This window comes from Schistosoma mansoni, chromosome 1 (assembly GCF_000237925.1).
Source record: "Schistosoma mansoni strain Puerto Rico chromosome 1, complete genome".
Lineage (NCBI taxonomy): Eukaryota > Metazoa > Platyhelminthes > Trematoda > Strigeidida > Schistosomatidae > Schistosoma > Schistosoma mansoni.
In genome coordinates, this window is record NC_031495.1 from 13,584,078 (window position 1) to 13,599,475 (window position 15,398).

A 15,398-nucleotide genomic window follows, 5' to 3' on the forward strand; every position below is an offset into this window, starting at 1 on the left:
TAAGCTAGTACGTGAAGGCAAGCAATTTGTTGTATGGTTTAACCAAGTTGAAAATAAGAACAATGAAGTGTCAATTTATTTGATTGAGTAATATGGAGTGAATTGGATAGAACTTAAAATTGATTAAAGTTAACAGTTGATATATCGAAACTCTTTATGGTTTCATTGGACAGAGACAAATTAGAATGGATATATTGTTGAATGACCTTTGAACTTCAAGTAGTTATTTAATTGATGTCAGTCTAAGTAATAAAATTGATTACAAGTTATATTCAGTTATATTTTTTCTCTTCTCTGTTTTATATATCCAGTTGTTTTTTTTATTTTCTACAATTAAACCTAAATCAAGGGTTTCAATTTATACTGCGAAAATAACAATAGCAATAATAAACTCAATCACTAGGTAAATGGGTATCAACCACACTATACATGAGAAGGCCAATGATCTTAACTGGTTACCTAAACTAAAGTAGATTGGATGGGTTTAGAACCTTGAACTTAATGGCTGAAAATTGAACGCCACCACCAATAGACTACCGCTTCACGAAACAAACCAACAAGCAAGTGGTATTACTATTCCGCATACCTGTTAGATCGTAATATACAGATTCTTGAACAGAAGCTACGCATATAATTTCAATAGCCTGTTAAGAATACGTAGTATTTAACAGATAGAACAAAAAAGAATTTTACTAGATGATTGAACTCTTGTGTAAATCGTTCCTATGGGTAATTAAAACTAAGATATTTATGGATACTTATATCTGAATTAAGCACTGAAGATGTTATCTAGAAGGACAATGAAAGCACCATAACTAAACCTAATAGTTCAGAAGAATCAATACTATCTAAATCAAATCTAAACGTGAATAGGTCAAAAGGTAAACTAAAAACTCAAATTTTAAAAGAATAGTAGTTAATGAATTACGTTAATAAAACCGAATAATATGTCAGGACTCATCGATATGTTTTCATTTGAGAATTTCGAATTCAGTTTTCTGACTTCCAGAATTAGAAAGTAACAACAATTATTAACTTATTCAAGATATTTCTGTTGTATCCGGGTAAGTATAAATAACCAACGTTTCGTACATAAATATTTGAGTTTTCCCGTTGTTAATATTAAGGACTGCACTTGGTTAGTCCCTGTTGACCTGACGGGACTGTTTTGTTATGCATATTAAACCACAAGCATTTTAGTAAAGTTGGATAGTGTCTAGCAATTGAATCCAAGATTCATGTCTCATCCTATTTAGGATTTGTTAGATGGGTAAAGATAAACTCTCTATCTTAGTGGATGACATATTGGCACCTGCAGTGAAAAGTTGTTCTTTCAAGTCCCAATGTGAACATCAGCACTCGGTTAACAAACAGCTAATGATTTCTAAAAAGAACGAACCTTGTTCCCTAGTTTTCACTGATAACCACGGTCCAACACTAACAAAACAACATTTCTTTTTTTAAGAAATAATCAACCTCTGCTGATTTACACTGCTGGTAATTGATGAGGTAATGTAGTTCAACTACCAATGGGTTATTATAATCTATTTTCTAAAGATGTTCTTCACTTTTTTTTATAAGTTAGAGACCTATCAAACTATAATAAATAATAAAGTGTTGTTTAATTTGTTAAATGCTACTAGCTAACAGTGCGCATTATCACCTAAAATACAAATGGAACTCATCAGTTTTTTTAATATAGTGACCATTGAGAATGCATGCTCATTGTCTTTGAACAACGTCCATTATCCTCATTGATCGGTTTTTCAAACTAGAAGCTTAAAAACATTTGTTCTACTGAAAATAAATCACTGATTAGAGAGAACATCAATAACTGGTTATTTATTATCTTGTTACTTCCTGTTATTTCTCATAACGAACAATATTTAAAAGTCTCTCAATTTCCTGAGATTCTTATTAAAACAATTCTTTTTCAAACAAATACAATACTCAACAAATTTCGATTTTTTTCTTTAGAAAGAACTTCTTCCATCAAGATGTCTGGAATGGATTCATTGGATCTACAATATCGTAGTTTACAAACACATAAAATGGAACAAATTATTGGTCGAATGAATTCGAAAAAAACTGGAATAACTCACGAGTATACTGATTCCTTATTTTGCTTTATTGGAATTTATTTATTTCTGCTTAGATTTCAACCAGATCCATTTTTACATTATGCTTTTCAAGGTGCTACATTTGTTAGTTGGCTTCAAGAAAACATTCCAACAGATGATGAACAAGAAGCATTGCATATGACTGAATTATTTTTATTTTATGGATATATATTTCGTATCACTGATTCATCACAACCATACTTTAAGTTGAATAAAACTTACTGGTATCGATTTCAGGTTGGTTACACTGACTATATATATATATATATATATATATATATATATATATGTACGTTTTGCTGATGAGTGCCAGTGAGCAACAAATCTAGGTTCTCAGCATTCTACCGACTCTTTCTCTCTCTATATATATATATTCGTAACATCTGATCTAGTGCAGTTCAAAGTTGAGTCACTTAAACTAGTGTAACATGATCGATAGGATTCATTCACCAGTGAGGACTACGTGACGAAACATTAGTTAGTACTAAGTGGGTAATTAATGTAAGCAGTTCACTTCTACAAGAAGTCAGTTGATAGCTTAAATAGCTAAGTATCAACTGGGTGACCCAAACTTCAAATCCCTGGAAAATATCGATTCCACCAAGAATAAAATCATACCGTACTGATGAATTGTAAGCAACACGAAACATAGTTTCAGATCTCCTAGAATATTTATTCTAATCAACTAAATGTTAACAAATTTCAACCTCAGATCCATGGAGACGTGCTAAAATCATATTACTCACTCACTTAAGCAAGTAAGATGCTCATCTTGCTAACTAGTTAATTTTATTATCTCATAAGAATGTGTGATGATGATGATGAGCTAACCATTGACAATGTATTTGCCGGAAGAAATTTGTGTCCAAGACATTAGTCATTCGAAAATTAAACTTCAAAATAATACAAATTTTAACTGACAGTTTAACTTGAGCATAAAGAATTTGTGAAACCTGAATGAAACAACTTTCAATCCATTTACAAGTGCTTTTGCCCGTTTTATGTGAGTAACGTTAATCTATCACCGAAAAAAATGAAAGCCAGGTGATTATTATCTGATAATTTCACCTTTATTCCATTTCCTCATCTCTCCTTCTCTATAGGCTCCATTTTACTGGTTATCCAAAATATCTAAAGTAGATGATATAGATTACGCAATATATTTGATGAAAAGAAATTTGAAAAAAGGTGGCTTCCAAACTACTGACCCTGAAAATCACATATTTGAAGAGTTATCTAAATCATTAAATGATAAATGGAAAATAATTGAATTACAAGCAGCTGAACAATTACGTTTAGAACGAAAACGTGATGAAGTTGATCGAAATATACTAAGATTACAGGTAATTACCAAGTATACATAGATTTCTAACAAATTGTGTTTATGATTAGAGTGAGAAATTCAATTGAAACTAAGTTTACATGTAGATACTAGTTTTTTATAGAGAACCATTGGAAAACAATGAACATTAGATAGCTGTTTAGCTTGTTTCAGTGAGAAACTCATTACTAATCGATTGAAGTTGAAAACATATGGCGATGGACACCAAATCAGTCATCTAAAGATAACGCACTCGCTATAAGATGTGAATTTCTTGAATTCATTTGAGATTGAAATAACTGGTACATACTTATGAAGAGTTTAAAGTTTGAAACACAACAAATATCCAGTGTTCACTGTCTTTTAGTGATCGACTTGCTAGAAACAATTGGTAATGCACAACATTTTCAACTTGTTTTATTGATTGTACTGAGCACTTCATTAATTTAAGTAAAATATACACATATCATACAAAATGTGACATTACCTCAGAACTTGAAAAACAAATTTTTAATCAATAAAACAACAGCTTTTACAGTTTGTTTTGTAAAAACATATAGGGGAGTACTTTTTAAATATAAACCAGTAACATTTGTCCTGAATTCATTCAACAAGGTTAGCTCTCACTCAAAAGATCTACATATTATGTGATAATATTAGAAATAACTAACTTCACATACTTTCTGAAGAAATAACTTCTTTGATGCACTTACAACGTTCAGTTCAAATTTATTTTAAGTATCAATGGCGTAGCTACGAGGTCTCTAACCAGCCCAGTTTTTACAGACTATTTCATTACCAATTATGAAAACATTATGATTAGATCAACAATTAACAGTCGTTATCAAACCCAACAAACTACCACAGATATTGATCAGCGGTGATTATCTACATAGATTTTTTAAGAAAACTCTGAAACCAAAACAACGTAAAAAGGTGTTTATAGAACCCAAGAAAACCCTCCTTATGAACATCTAGTTTGAAGATGTTAAGGCGGAAATTTGAGATGTCCAAGAAAAGCATTTTATTGGGCTGAACTTCATGTTGTCTTTTCTAGTCAACCTTCGATCCATAGTTGTGTGGAGGACAAGCTCCCAATTTTGTCAGATCAATATGAATCTGCCAGTTTACTTTCCCATATCGAGAAGGTTATGTCATGAGCCATTTCAAATCTCAATTTCGAATATTGGCTATCTAAATCATTACAAAAGTCAGTCAAAAACTCAACCCTGAAACACCTAGTTCGTTCTGGTCACTTTGCTCCACCAAAATCATTCATAAGCTTAAAATTATCCGTTAAAAAAGGATTATAAATTAAAAGCTTACGTACATCAGAGGTGCTCGCTAACTAACATTTCAAGTCCGACCTTCGTGAGCAAAATTGGTTTATCCACTCCCTCATTCTACCTTGTTCATAACCTTCCTTTCTATCTTCCATAATTAATTGTTTTCTTTCACTCATTTATTTTCTTCGCCGAACTGTTTTTAATCTTCTTCAAAGTTTCAGTTGTCTGAATAGAATCTACTATTTAGATGTGCGTATGTCCTAATAAGAAGATTTTCTTGGATTATTCTAATCTTGAGATTCACTCATATCTAATCCATAAATATTAACCAGAAGTAATTTATATTCACAGTGAATGAGAGCTCTGTTATATACGCCCTATTCACATAAAGTCTATCAATTCTTATATGGCTCAATGTTATTGGGTCTAAGCAAAACAATAAAAAAATAAGATTCACACTTTCCGAAAGAATCACATGCTATAACAAAATTCAGGAACCATCACAGGTGAGTATGGAAAATTGGACTAAGGTTATAGCTTTGAAAGTGGAATAGTCGAATCGCTCAAACAATCTGAAAAGCTTTGAAATTTCAAACAAAAGTCTCACTCGCTAAAACTCCTCACACCTTACATTTTTGCCGTAGTTAAACATAATTTTCTCTTTTGAATAGTTGATATTAGCATATACTAACTTTCCGTTCTGTTTATTTTTATGGATCATTTGTTCATCTAGTCAGTCTTCTTCGGAAACTCTTTAAAAGAATCTATTCTAGGCATTATATGTATATATATATATATATATATGTATTGTTTCCGTTAAATAATGCTAAAAGTACTAATGCACATTAGCAAAACATTAGTTTGTTGATCATATAATAATTAATCTTTTTTAAAACTCAAACAATGAATTTGAACGTGAGTAATAGTCAATTATTATAATTCATGTACGATAAATAATAATGGAATTTGAATGTTACAGTTTAAACCAGAGGCTGAATTTAGTTGGACAAACATTTAAAACTGGGACAGATTGTACGTACGTCTCGTCCAAATATGGGACTCCACAGCAGTGGTTCTAATCAGGCGCTCATCACGAAACCTTAGGATCCTGGGTTCCATCCTAAGTATGATTCCTGATACGCACCGAAGGTGGGAAATCACATGTAATAACGAAGTAGCTTCTCAGGACTTCCTATTTTCTAATTTTCGTCTGAATAAAGTCAGTAGCTGATGTAAACTATGAAATTCAACATTCTATAAATACCACATATACATTAGGGACTCCAATAATTTTATAGTTGAATTCGTCAGTCAATTGAAGCTAGATCACCATTGAAAACCTAGAAGCACTGGACGGCCATTTCGTCCTATTGTGGAACTCTTTAGCAGTGCGCATCCAATAATTATCTGAATCGGTTAACTCTTCCCAATTTAGGTCGTATTCATCAGAGATCGATCTCAGTTAGGGTTCCATTAAAAATCAGAGAGCACTTGACAATTTTTTTCTTCCAAGTATGGGATTTATCGGCAATGGTTATTCATACTAACAACAGATTTCTCTCTTCCTTTCTTTGTTTACTTGATATCCTTTTTTCCCTTTTTAAAAGGAAGAAGCATTTTGGAAAGTGTATCGCCCACTGGGAAAAGCAAAATATAAATTAACAGATGCATTGCCAAGAAATTTTACATTAAAACAAATTCAAGTACGTCAAGAGCAAATGAGAAATAAAATGCTAGAACAAATAAAACAATCAGAGGGTAGGATCATCGTTGATCTTTTTCCTTCCTATTCTTTATTTTTATTCGTTTTGCTGTTAATTTTAATAAATTTATTTAATGTGGAAGTAATATCATGTTTAAAATTGGTTGAAGTTAGACATTAACACTGTTGGATACAGGCAGGAGCAGTGGTCTAGAGGTTAAGCGCTCGCGCACGAGACTGATAGACCCTGGGTTCGAATCTCCCGTGGCGGGATGGTAGATGCGCATTGCTGAGGAGTTCCATAATGGGACGAAACGGCCGTCCAGTTCTTCCAGGTTTTCGATGGTGGTCTAGCTTCAATTGATTCATGATTTCAACCATATAAAATATGTAAGAACTAGATTCTGAGTTGGATGGTTTGGTCGTGGAGCTTTCATCGTTCTTCTGAACGAAGTTTATGAAATTAAAGCAATCTATGCAATAATTTGATCAAAAAATCAACATAAACCACGGGACTATAAAATATCAGAGAGTTTTATGCAGATGTTTAATACTAGTATGCTAAATACATTACTCTTACAGATTGAACTTATACAGTTTCAGTGAGAAGCTATGACCAGTGAAATTCAACCATGAGAAAAGTATCACTGATCCTGTTGAATAATTCTTGTGATATATCGCTAATCTATCAAAGTTGGGAATAGGAATCTTTGAGTTCAAACTCATTGCTTTAAAGTTAACATACTCGCTACTATAACTGGATTTCCTTGGTTACATTACGCGTTAGAGGGCAAGTGGGTTATTTTAAATAGTCATCAACCACAACAAATTAGACATTTCCTGATGAGCACAATCATGTTAGACCAATTAATACCTTTATGGTTTAATTATTTCGTGATGGAATTCTGATTGTTGGCCTATGCTCCATTTGGGGTAACAGGCGTAATTAAGTAAGTAAAATAATTCGTGATAGTAATTATTAGTGATAGCAGTTATTTTCCACTTCCATTAATGGCACTGAGGTCACTCTTGGTGTGACCTATCTGTACTGGTCGCAACTTCTTTCAAGAATTTAGGTTGTTTAATTTAGAGGCTAGTCATTTATTGGGCACTTTAGGGTAAGGTAGTAACCGAGTTCTCTCAGTCACTCCACAGATTGTCTTATTCCCTGATGTTAACTATCTTTGAACTTAGTAAGTCACCAGTCTAAATAACTATAGTAGAAAAAATTATCTGACTTCATTATATACAGAATATATCAAGTGGGAAATGGATGCTCTAACCAAAAAACCGTTGGATTGTAATACTTCCAGATACAACTTTAAATGTGCTGAGTTGATATTTCATAAGAAATTATTATGAAATAATATAATATTATACACAAACTTTATAGATGAGTGTACATTTTAAGTTATGGAGATTTTCAAACAATATATACTATTTGTTAATTCTAGTAAGAGCATCAGCGTATATTTAGGTACGATGAATTGATAATTCCTAAACAAAATGAACCTCCTATCCTTAATTTTTTTCATTGGCAATGATCAAAGTTACTGTAGGGCTTCGAGGGGATTTATGAATTTTTAATGAACATAACGGACTGATTTTAGTTAACCAACGATTGAAAACAATAAGGCGATGGATATATTATATTCTTCAGCAATGCTCATCCATGACCCCACATAGGATCGAATCTGCAACAAATTGACTGAAGCGAAACATGTAAACCATTGTATTTCGGCCCAGCTTTTCTGAGGCCAGGCACTAAAAACAATTTCGTGGGTTCGACTACTGGGAGGATCGTTGATGTTCGCTGCTGAGGACTTCCACACTAAAGGTTGGCAGCTATCCAGTCCTTCCTGGTTTTAAATGGTTGTTCAACTAAGATCAGTTGATGAAGTTAACTATAAGATTGTCAAAGTATTTGATTTAGTTGTTTTACTAAACAATATGATTGTAATTCATTTAATTGTTATATCAAATTAGAACAAGATGTCAATTCAATAACACCACAACTACAAACAGATCCACTGTTGCCTTCACATCGAAGTGATAAAAAATCAATAGAATTAATCATACTTTATGCCATAAATCATGCGAATTATGACAATCTCATAAATGGCAATTCAATGAAAAATAATTGGTTTTCCTCAGATAAAGATGCAAGTTTATGGGAAGATGACAATATAGATTGTTCACAGACTGGTGTAACTGGACCTGCACCTTATCCAACATTAAAGCAGGTAAACGATAATTATGTAATGAAAAAACATAGATTATGATTATATACAGGATTTTTGGAAAATGTTTCGTTTGAAAAATTGCTTGATTTTTTTACCAATCATTTGTATCTGTACATTACGAGATAACCTGTATGAATGTTTTAAGTTATTAAACAAGATCGCTTTGAAGTTTTTATGACAACAACTGAGAATCATACAATATCTAGATGTTTCGTCCCAAGTCACGATTCCTCCTCAGTAGTCCAAACTCATGGCCCTGGCTGAAATTGAGTTAATGGGATTCAGATCTCTTGATAAACACAATAACCTTATATCACTAACATCAAATTTATAGGTTTACACTTGTAACTTCAGTTGGCTTTTGTGATATTAACTCGTTGTATATTAAATTAAATTAGATTTCTCCATGAAATCACTATTTTACATAATATAAGAGTTTAATTAGAAATTATTATTATTACAGTAAAGTTACGAATATAAAATGTCTCATGCTAAATAAATGGGGTCATGAAAAGAAAATTATTTTTTATAGTTTGAACTCAACTGACAATGATATAAGACTTAATCAGTCAAAAATCTAATTCATAGTTCTTAACACAGACTGAATTTGATTAGATAACGATTGAAAATCACTAAGTACTGGACAGCTGTTTCATCCTAGTACGGAACTCTTCGGCAGTATGAATCTACGGTTGCACATAGGATCAAACCCAAAACCTCCGGATCATTAAGTCATCATACAATGGTTCGCGTTTCTAATTTTAATTGACCCTCTGTACTGTCTAACCATCATCAAGTGATATTATTGGGTGACTGCCTCATACTCGATATGATTGAACTCCACTGGTTTCTCGCAAGAACTCTGAAATCACTTCTCAAAACTATTTAGTAGTGAACACATGATTATTGCTAACAAAAATATACCTCTTTAATTTATAAATATCTATAACACGAAGACCGTGACTGCAAAGAACCAACACTTTCCCGAAAAAAACCCGGAAATCTTGTCACAAAATAATAGAAACGACATTAAAAAACTTAAAGTGAGGATTGTCAATGACTAGCATTTGTATTGATCAGTCTGGAACGTAATATTCATAACCATAAAGTCAAACTTTACATATCTGGCAGCATCATTGACGAACACGGTGGAGCTGATGCAGATGTGAGGGCGAGGATCGGCAAAGCAAGAGCAGCATATTTACAATTGAAAAACATCTGGAACTCAAAACAATTGTCAACCAACACCAAGGTTAGAATTTTTAATACGAATGTCAAGACAGTTCTACTGTATGGGGCGGAGACGTGGAGAACTACGAAAGCCATTATCCAGAAGATACAAGTGTTTATTAACAGTTGTCTACGCAGGATACTTCGGATCCGTTGGCCAGACACTATCAGCAACATTCTACTGTGGGAGAGAACAAACCAGATTCTAGCGGAAGAAGAAATCAGGAAGAAGCGCTGGAAGTGGATTGGGCACACTTTGAGGAAATCACTCAACTGCGTCACAAGACAAGCCCTCACACGGGATCCTGAAGGCCAAAGGAGAAAAGGAAGACTAAAGAACACATTACGCCGAGAAATAGAGATAGACATGAGAAGAATGAACAAGAACTGGATACAACTAGAAAAGAAGGCCCAGGACAGAGTGGGTTGGAGAATGCTGGTCAGCGGCCTATGCTCCATTGAGAGTAACAGGCGTAAGTAGGTAAGTAAAGTCAAACTGTTTCATAACGATTTTCAACTAATTTTATTTAAGTCATAATAAACTTGGATTGTGGTTAACCATGAAATCTACAATGCTTATTTCCTTTTTATTTTGGATTCGTCAAACGTTAAGTTTATTTTGTCATTGAATAATTTGTAGTTCAACGGGTGTTTTTCGTTTTTGTAAACACATATCACTCAAATTCATGAACGCATATACATTTCCATTTTCTTTTTATATTCATCTCTAAGAGGTGTGACCCAGATAACAGATTTCATTTTACACTCATTATTTTAGGTGAGGTTAAGTAATTTGCTATTTTTCACAAAAAAAGGAAGAAAAAAACAAACAAACATGCAAACGAAAGTCATTTGAAACATTTCGAAAAACAGACAAGAATATACACGAAATTGGGATTTATTCCCCTGAAAACAGATTGAAGCATGAATTCTATTGTTAAATGCTTCAATATGTTACTATTTTAATACTTGCCTCAGTAACTATCATCTCCATAAATTAGAATAAAAATGGTGAATACAAAAAATAAAATGCGTGTGTATAAAAAATTTACAATTTTTCAGAAAAAAATTACTACGCCTAAATTAGTTAGAGAAAAAGCAAACAAACAAAATTAACAGTAAGATTAGTATCAGAAGAGGGTTTTGTGGATATTATAATAATTTTAACAGTTGAGATCATGAATCAACTGAAGCTAGATCACCATGGAAAACCTGGAAGCACTGGACAGCCGTTTCGTCTGATTGTGAGACTCCTGAGCAGTGCGTACCCACGATCCCGTCTCGTGAGGTTCGAAGACAATGGTGAATGGTTGCTCAACTTCGTGGATCGGTTGAAGTTAGACATTAACACCGTTGGATGCCAGCAGGCTCAGTGGTCTAGAGGTTAAGCGCTCGTGCACGAGACTGATAGGTCCTGGGTTCGAATCTCACGAGGCGGGATCGTGGATGCACACTGCTCAAGTGTCCGACAATAAGAAGAAACAGCCGTCCAGTTCTTCCAGGTTATCCATGATGGTATAGCTTCAATCGACTAATGATTTCAACTATATAAAAGTTTTATATTTGACAGATTGAAAAGTTTAACAAAGAATATTCTATGAGAAAACAAAGACCAAATGTTATCCCGTTTTCAATAATAATGTGATTTAAAGTCAATCTATGATACAAATTATAAATAGTACAATACCTATAAAACTCCTAAGATTCGACAAATAATAATTATGATGACATCATTTTGAAGAAGATACTAGTTGTAAAGTTGAAAAATTTGACTGTCAAAGCTCAACTATGTTGAATGAAAGACAGGTTTTGCCAATTAAAATTAGTGATAGTTGAACAATATTTGCCTAACTGCATAAAATTAACTCAATTTACAAGTGAATGATAATGAATAAGTAAATTATGAATGATAGTACAGTTTGTAATGTAGACCATGATTAATTACTCAAGGAAGATAGATATGCTCTGCTTGTAGTCATTATATAAACTATGGTTATTTGCAAAAATTGATTCCCTCTAAATTTCTACTCGGATTTCATATGGTATAACTATTTATAACTTATATGAATTAACTATTGCCCGAAATTGTGGGACTGTACAACCTGTGATTTGATCTAGTGGTCTACATACCTAGTGTACCATTTAGTATCGTGATCTAGTCTATAAATTTGTAACATCTAGTATCGCGTACTGAACAGAAAGCAGAGCCTCTTCAACGCTATTACAATTTGGAAGAAGTTAGTTTAAGATGATTTTACTGTTATTTAAGTTACATCCTGAAAATAAACGAAAAATATGTGTATGCATTAGCTTTATAGACATTGTGTTTGAAAATTACTGAATAACCAATTTATTTAGAGTTTATACTAATGCAGTAGATTAATGAGAGAATCTTGTAGTATTCTATCAAATTTTGACTTTAATTATACAACAATTGATAGTCATTAATGTTATGTCTCGTAGGTTGAACGCTTTATTCGGATCCTAGCTATTCGGATAACCCCAGGCTAGCACTACTCAGCGACTTGAAAGACCAGAGAGAAGACACGAGTATCAGAGAAGCACTTTACTACAAGGTTCAATTATGTACAGGAAAACAGGGGTTTTATAGTAATTAAAAGACCTTGAGATTCCATAGTAGCAGTATGTTTAACAGCCAATCAGGACCTTGTTATTTTAGTAGCATTTTAGTAGCATAGCTTCTAACTAATCGCTGATTGGTTGGGCTCTTTATGAGCCTCTCTGGAGGCTCTGATAGAGTTTATTGTAAGCCGACCTAACACCTCCCTTTTTTTGAAGATTCGAAGATTAGATTCTGATTTTAAAAAAATTATCTGTAGGTTGAAATTCTCCAACATTTCCTCCCCCACGAAATAATGTTGGATCTTCATATCTCCAATTTACAATTAATATGACTTTATTTAGAACACATTTCTCGTATTGAATGCAGAATCCACTAGAAATGAATAGATGATGATGAACGATATTTGATTTTAGGTCATCGGAATTTGGCTTTTCTGAAACATCTCCATCAAATCCATTAAGATTTTCACTGGAGGATATTTGATAGCTAGGGGAATCATCATCTAATGAAATTGCCTTAGCTTTTTGATCAGCATTTGATTCAACCGACTTAGTTTCCTCATCTTCATAAGAATTTTCATCAAAATCATGTGCACCATTCCAGCTTTCTTGACCGATATCATGTAACCCGTAGTTTAATTCTGACTGAAGTTTGTCTTCAGAAATCGGCGGATTGAGTGGTGCTTCATTAGACTCTGGGCTCAGGGCTTTGTCTACGGAACCTTGTTTTTCTTTGACATCTGATACTGTCACAGTTTCATGTGCATTTAGCAAGATATTGTCTTGCTCTGAACCGGCCAACTTACCCATTTTGCCTTTTCCATCAGATGTGAAGGGAAATGAACCCTCAACTGGGCATTCTTCTGGGACGGCCATTTTAGCACCATTATTGAAAAACTTGTCCAAGACTGTTTCAAATAGTTGCTGCTGGAAGGCTAGCATCTGTTGTTGCCGGTGCTCTAAGATTATCAGCGCCTGTTCTAAAGAAATCGTCATTTTTTTCTGCTGATAATAATAATAACTCCGAAAATTCACCGGCAATTATTACAGCTTGTTTGATTACCAAATCACGTCTCGGTTGCTGTATTTCTTTTTGCCAGAATCCTCGACGACAATTGTTGTATTTTTTTGTGTACCAAAAACCCCGACAACAATTTTTTTTTTTTTTTTTGCCGAAATCCCCGTCGCCACTGTTATGACGTATGAAATCGTAATAATATGGACGTGCAATTGGAGAGGAATGAATTTATTGATCGGAGGCAAATGATACTTGAAATTGTACGAGCAGTCTTGATTGCGTATCGGCCCTGCTATCTGCCTAGCCCAGCCAGTTGAGTCCAGAACACAAATAACAGCCTCAGAAATATGAATCATTATTCACAAGCATACTGGGTTATATATACTAACCAAACAGACCAAAATATACCAAAAATAGAAAAATAACATTTGTACAGTAATTGGCCAATGTGGCTGTAGCTAGGGAGAAAGTAATCAATAATAATAGTTCCAAGGTCAAAACAAAGGTTATGATACGAGGAACACGGAACAATTAGGTCACTTATTTAACAACTATCCAATAGGGAATAGGCATATTATATTTGTCCATAAATAGACATCAGATTTAGGTTACTCATTTAACAACTATCCAATAGGAATAGGCGTATTACATTTGTCCATAAATGGACCTCAGATTTATGATTCATAATTCGCCAGGGGATACAACACCTCCCCTTTTTGAGAAATCCGGAGTTGATATCCGGATTTTTAATTTTCTCGAATTCACCCTCCCCCACGAAAGACTGTTGGATCCTCATATAGCCAAATTACTATTAATGCGATATGTTTGTCACATTTAACAGGGAATGCATTAGAACTGAAGAGATCATGAGGATCGACGACATTTGATTCGAGGTCACCAACATTTGATTCTTCTGAAATAGTTTCTTTGAATTTCCTCGGAACCTCATTAGTAGATAATGAATCATTAGGATAATCAGTATCTATGAGAGTTGTATCAGATTCTTGATTATCATTTAATACATCTGACATTTTTCTCACATTTTTATAAGAGATTTGAACAGGAACATATGAATCAGCGAAATAATCGGGATCTGGCAGAACAATTAGATAATTTTGATCATTAGATTCATTAGAAATATTTTTTTCATCATGATTAATCTCATTTGGCGCCACTGTATTCACTATACTGTTCGGTTTGTTCCCCGTTTCTTCGTGGGCGGGTACTGCAGCAATTTCATGAGCATTTAGCAAAACATTGTCTTTCTGTAAAGAGGTTGATCCACTGTTTGCACGTCCGTTTACGGGGTTAATAAGACTTGGACCGTGTACAGGGCATGTCTCTGAAACAGGTAGTACTGGGCTACTGGGCTGATCATGTATAACTGCTGTGCTTAAATTATTGCTTTGTACGGATTCATTGAGGCTTTCGCCAGCATATTCATTAGTTCTGTAATCGTTTTCCAGCTCTGTACGCAATTTTGAAATTATTACGTCAACTTCCGTTTCACCCCCAAAGCATGGGTGATTCAGCAGCTTTGCATGTAGCTTATCAATGAATTCCAATTGACTCTTTCTAACGAGCTGTTCTAGTTGTTGGATTAGCAACTGAAATTGGTTGGAAGTTAGAGCCATTTTTTTTACCCGTCGCCAATTGTTATGACGTATGAATCGTAATTATATGGACGTGCAATTGAAGAGGAATGAATTTATTGATCGGAGGCAAATGATACTTGAAATTGTACGAGCAGTCTTGATTGCGTATCGGCCCTGCTATCTGCCTAGCCCAGCCAGTTGAGTCCAGAACACAAATAACAGCCTCGGAAATATGAATCATTATTCACAAGCATACTGGGTTATATATACTAACCAAAACAGACCAAAATATACCAAAAA

General features: G+C 33.8%; 1 protein-coding gene across 1 annotated transcript in view; it reads left to right on the forward strand.

Moving 5' to 3' along the window:
- Positions 1-1,997: 1,997 nt before the first annotated feature.
- The window catches only part of Smp_210800 (putative z-protein (S1r protein)), a gene marked incomplete at both ends in the record, with an annotated part of 16,942 nt that continues 3,541 nt past the window's right edge, over positions 1,998-15,398 (forward strand). Inside the window, 4 exons of the mRNA XM_018793324.1 lie at positions 1,998-2,357; positions 3,224-3,463; positions 6,335-6,485; positions 8,416-8,672. Coding sequence (XP_018647848.1) covers positions 1,998-2,357; positions 3,224-3,463; positions 6,335-6,485; positions 8,416-8,672 — 1,008 coding nt within the window. The remainder of the gene's footprint in view (positions 2,358-3,223; positions 3,464-6,334; positions 6,486-8,415; positions 8,673-15,398) is intronic.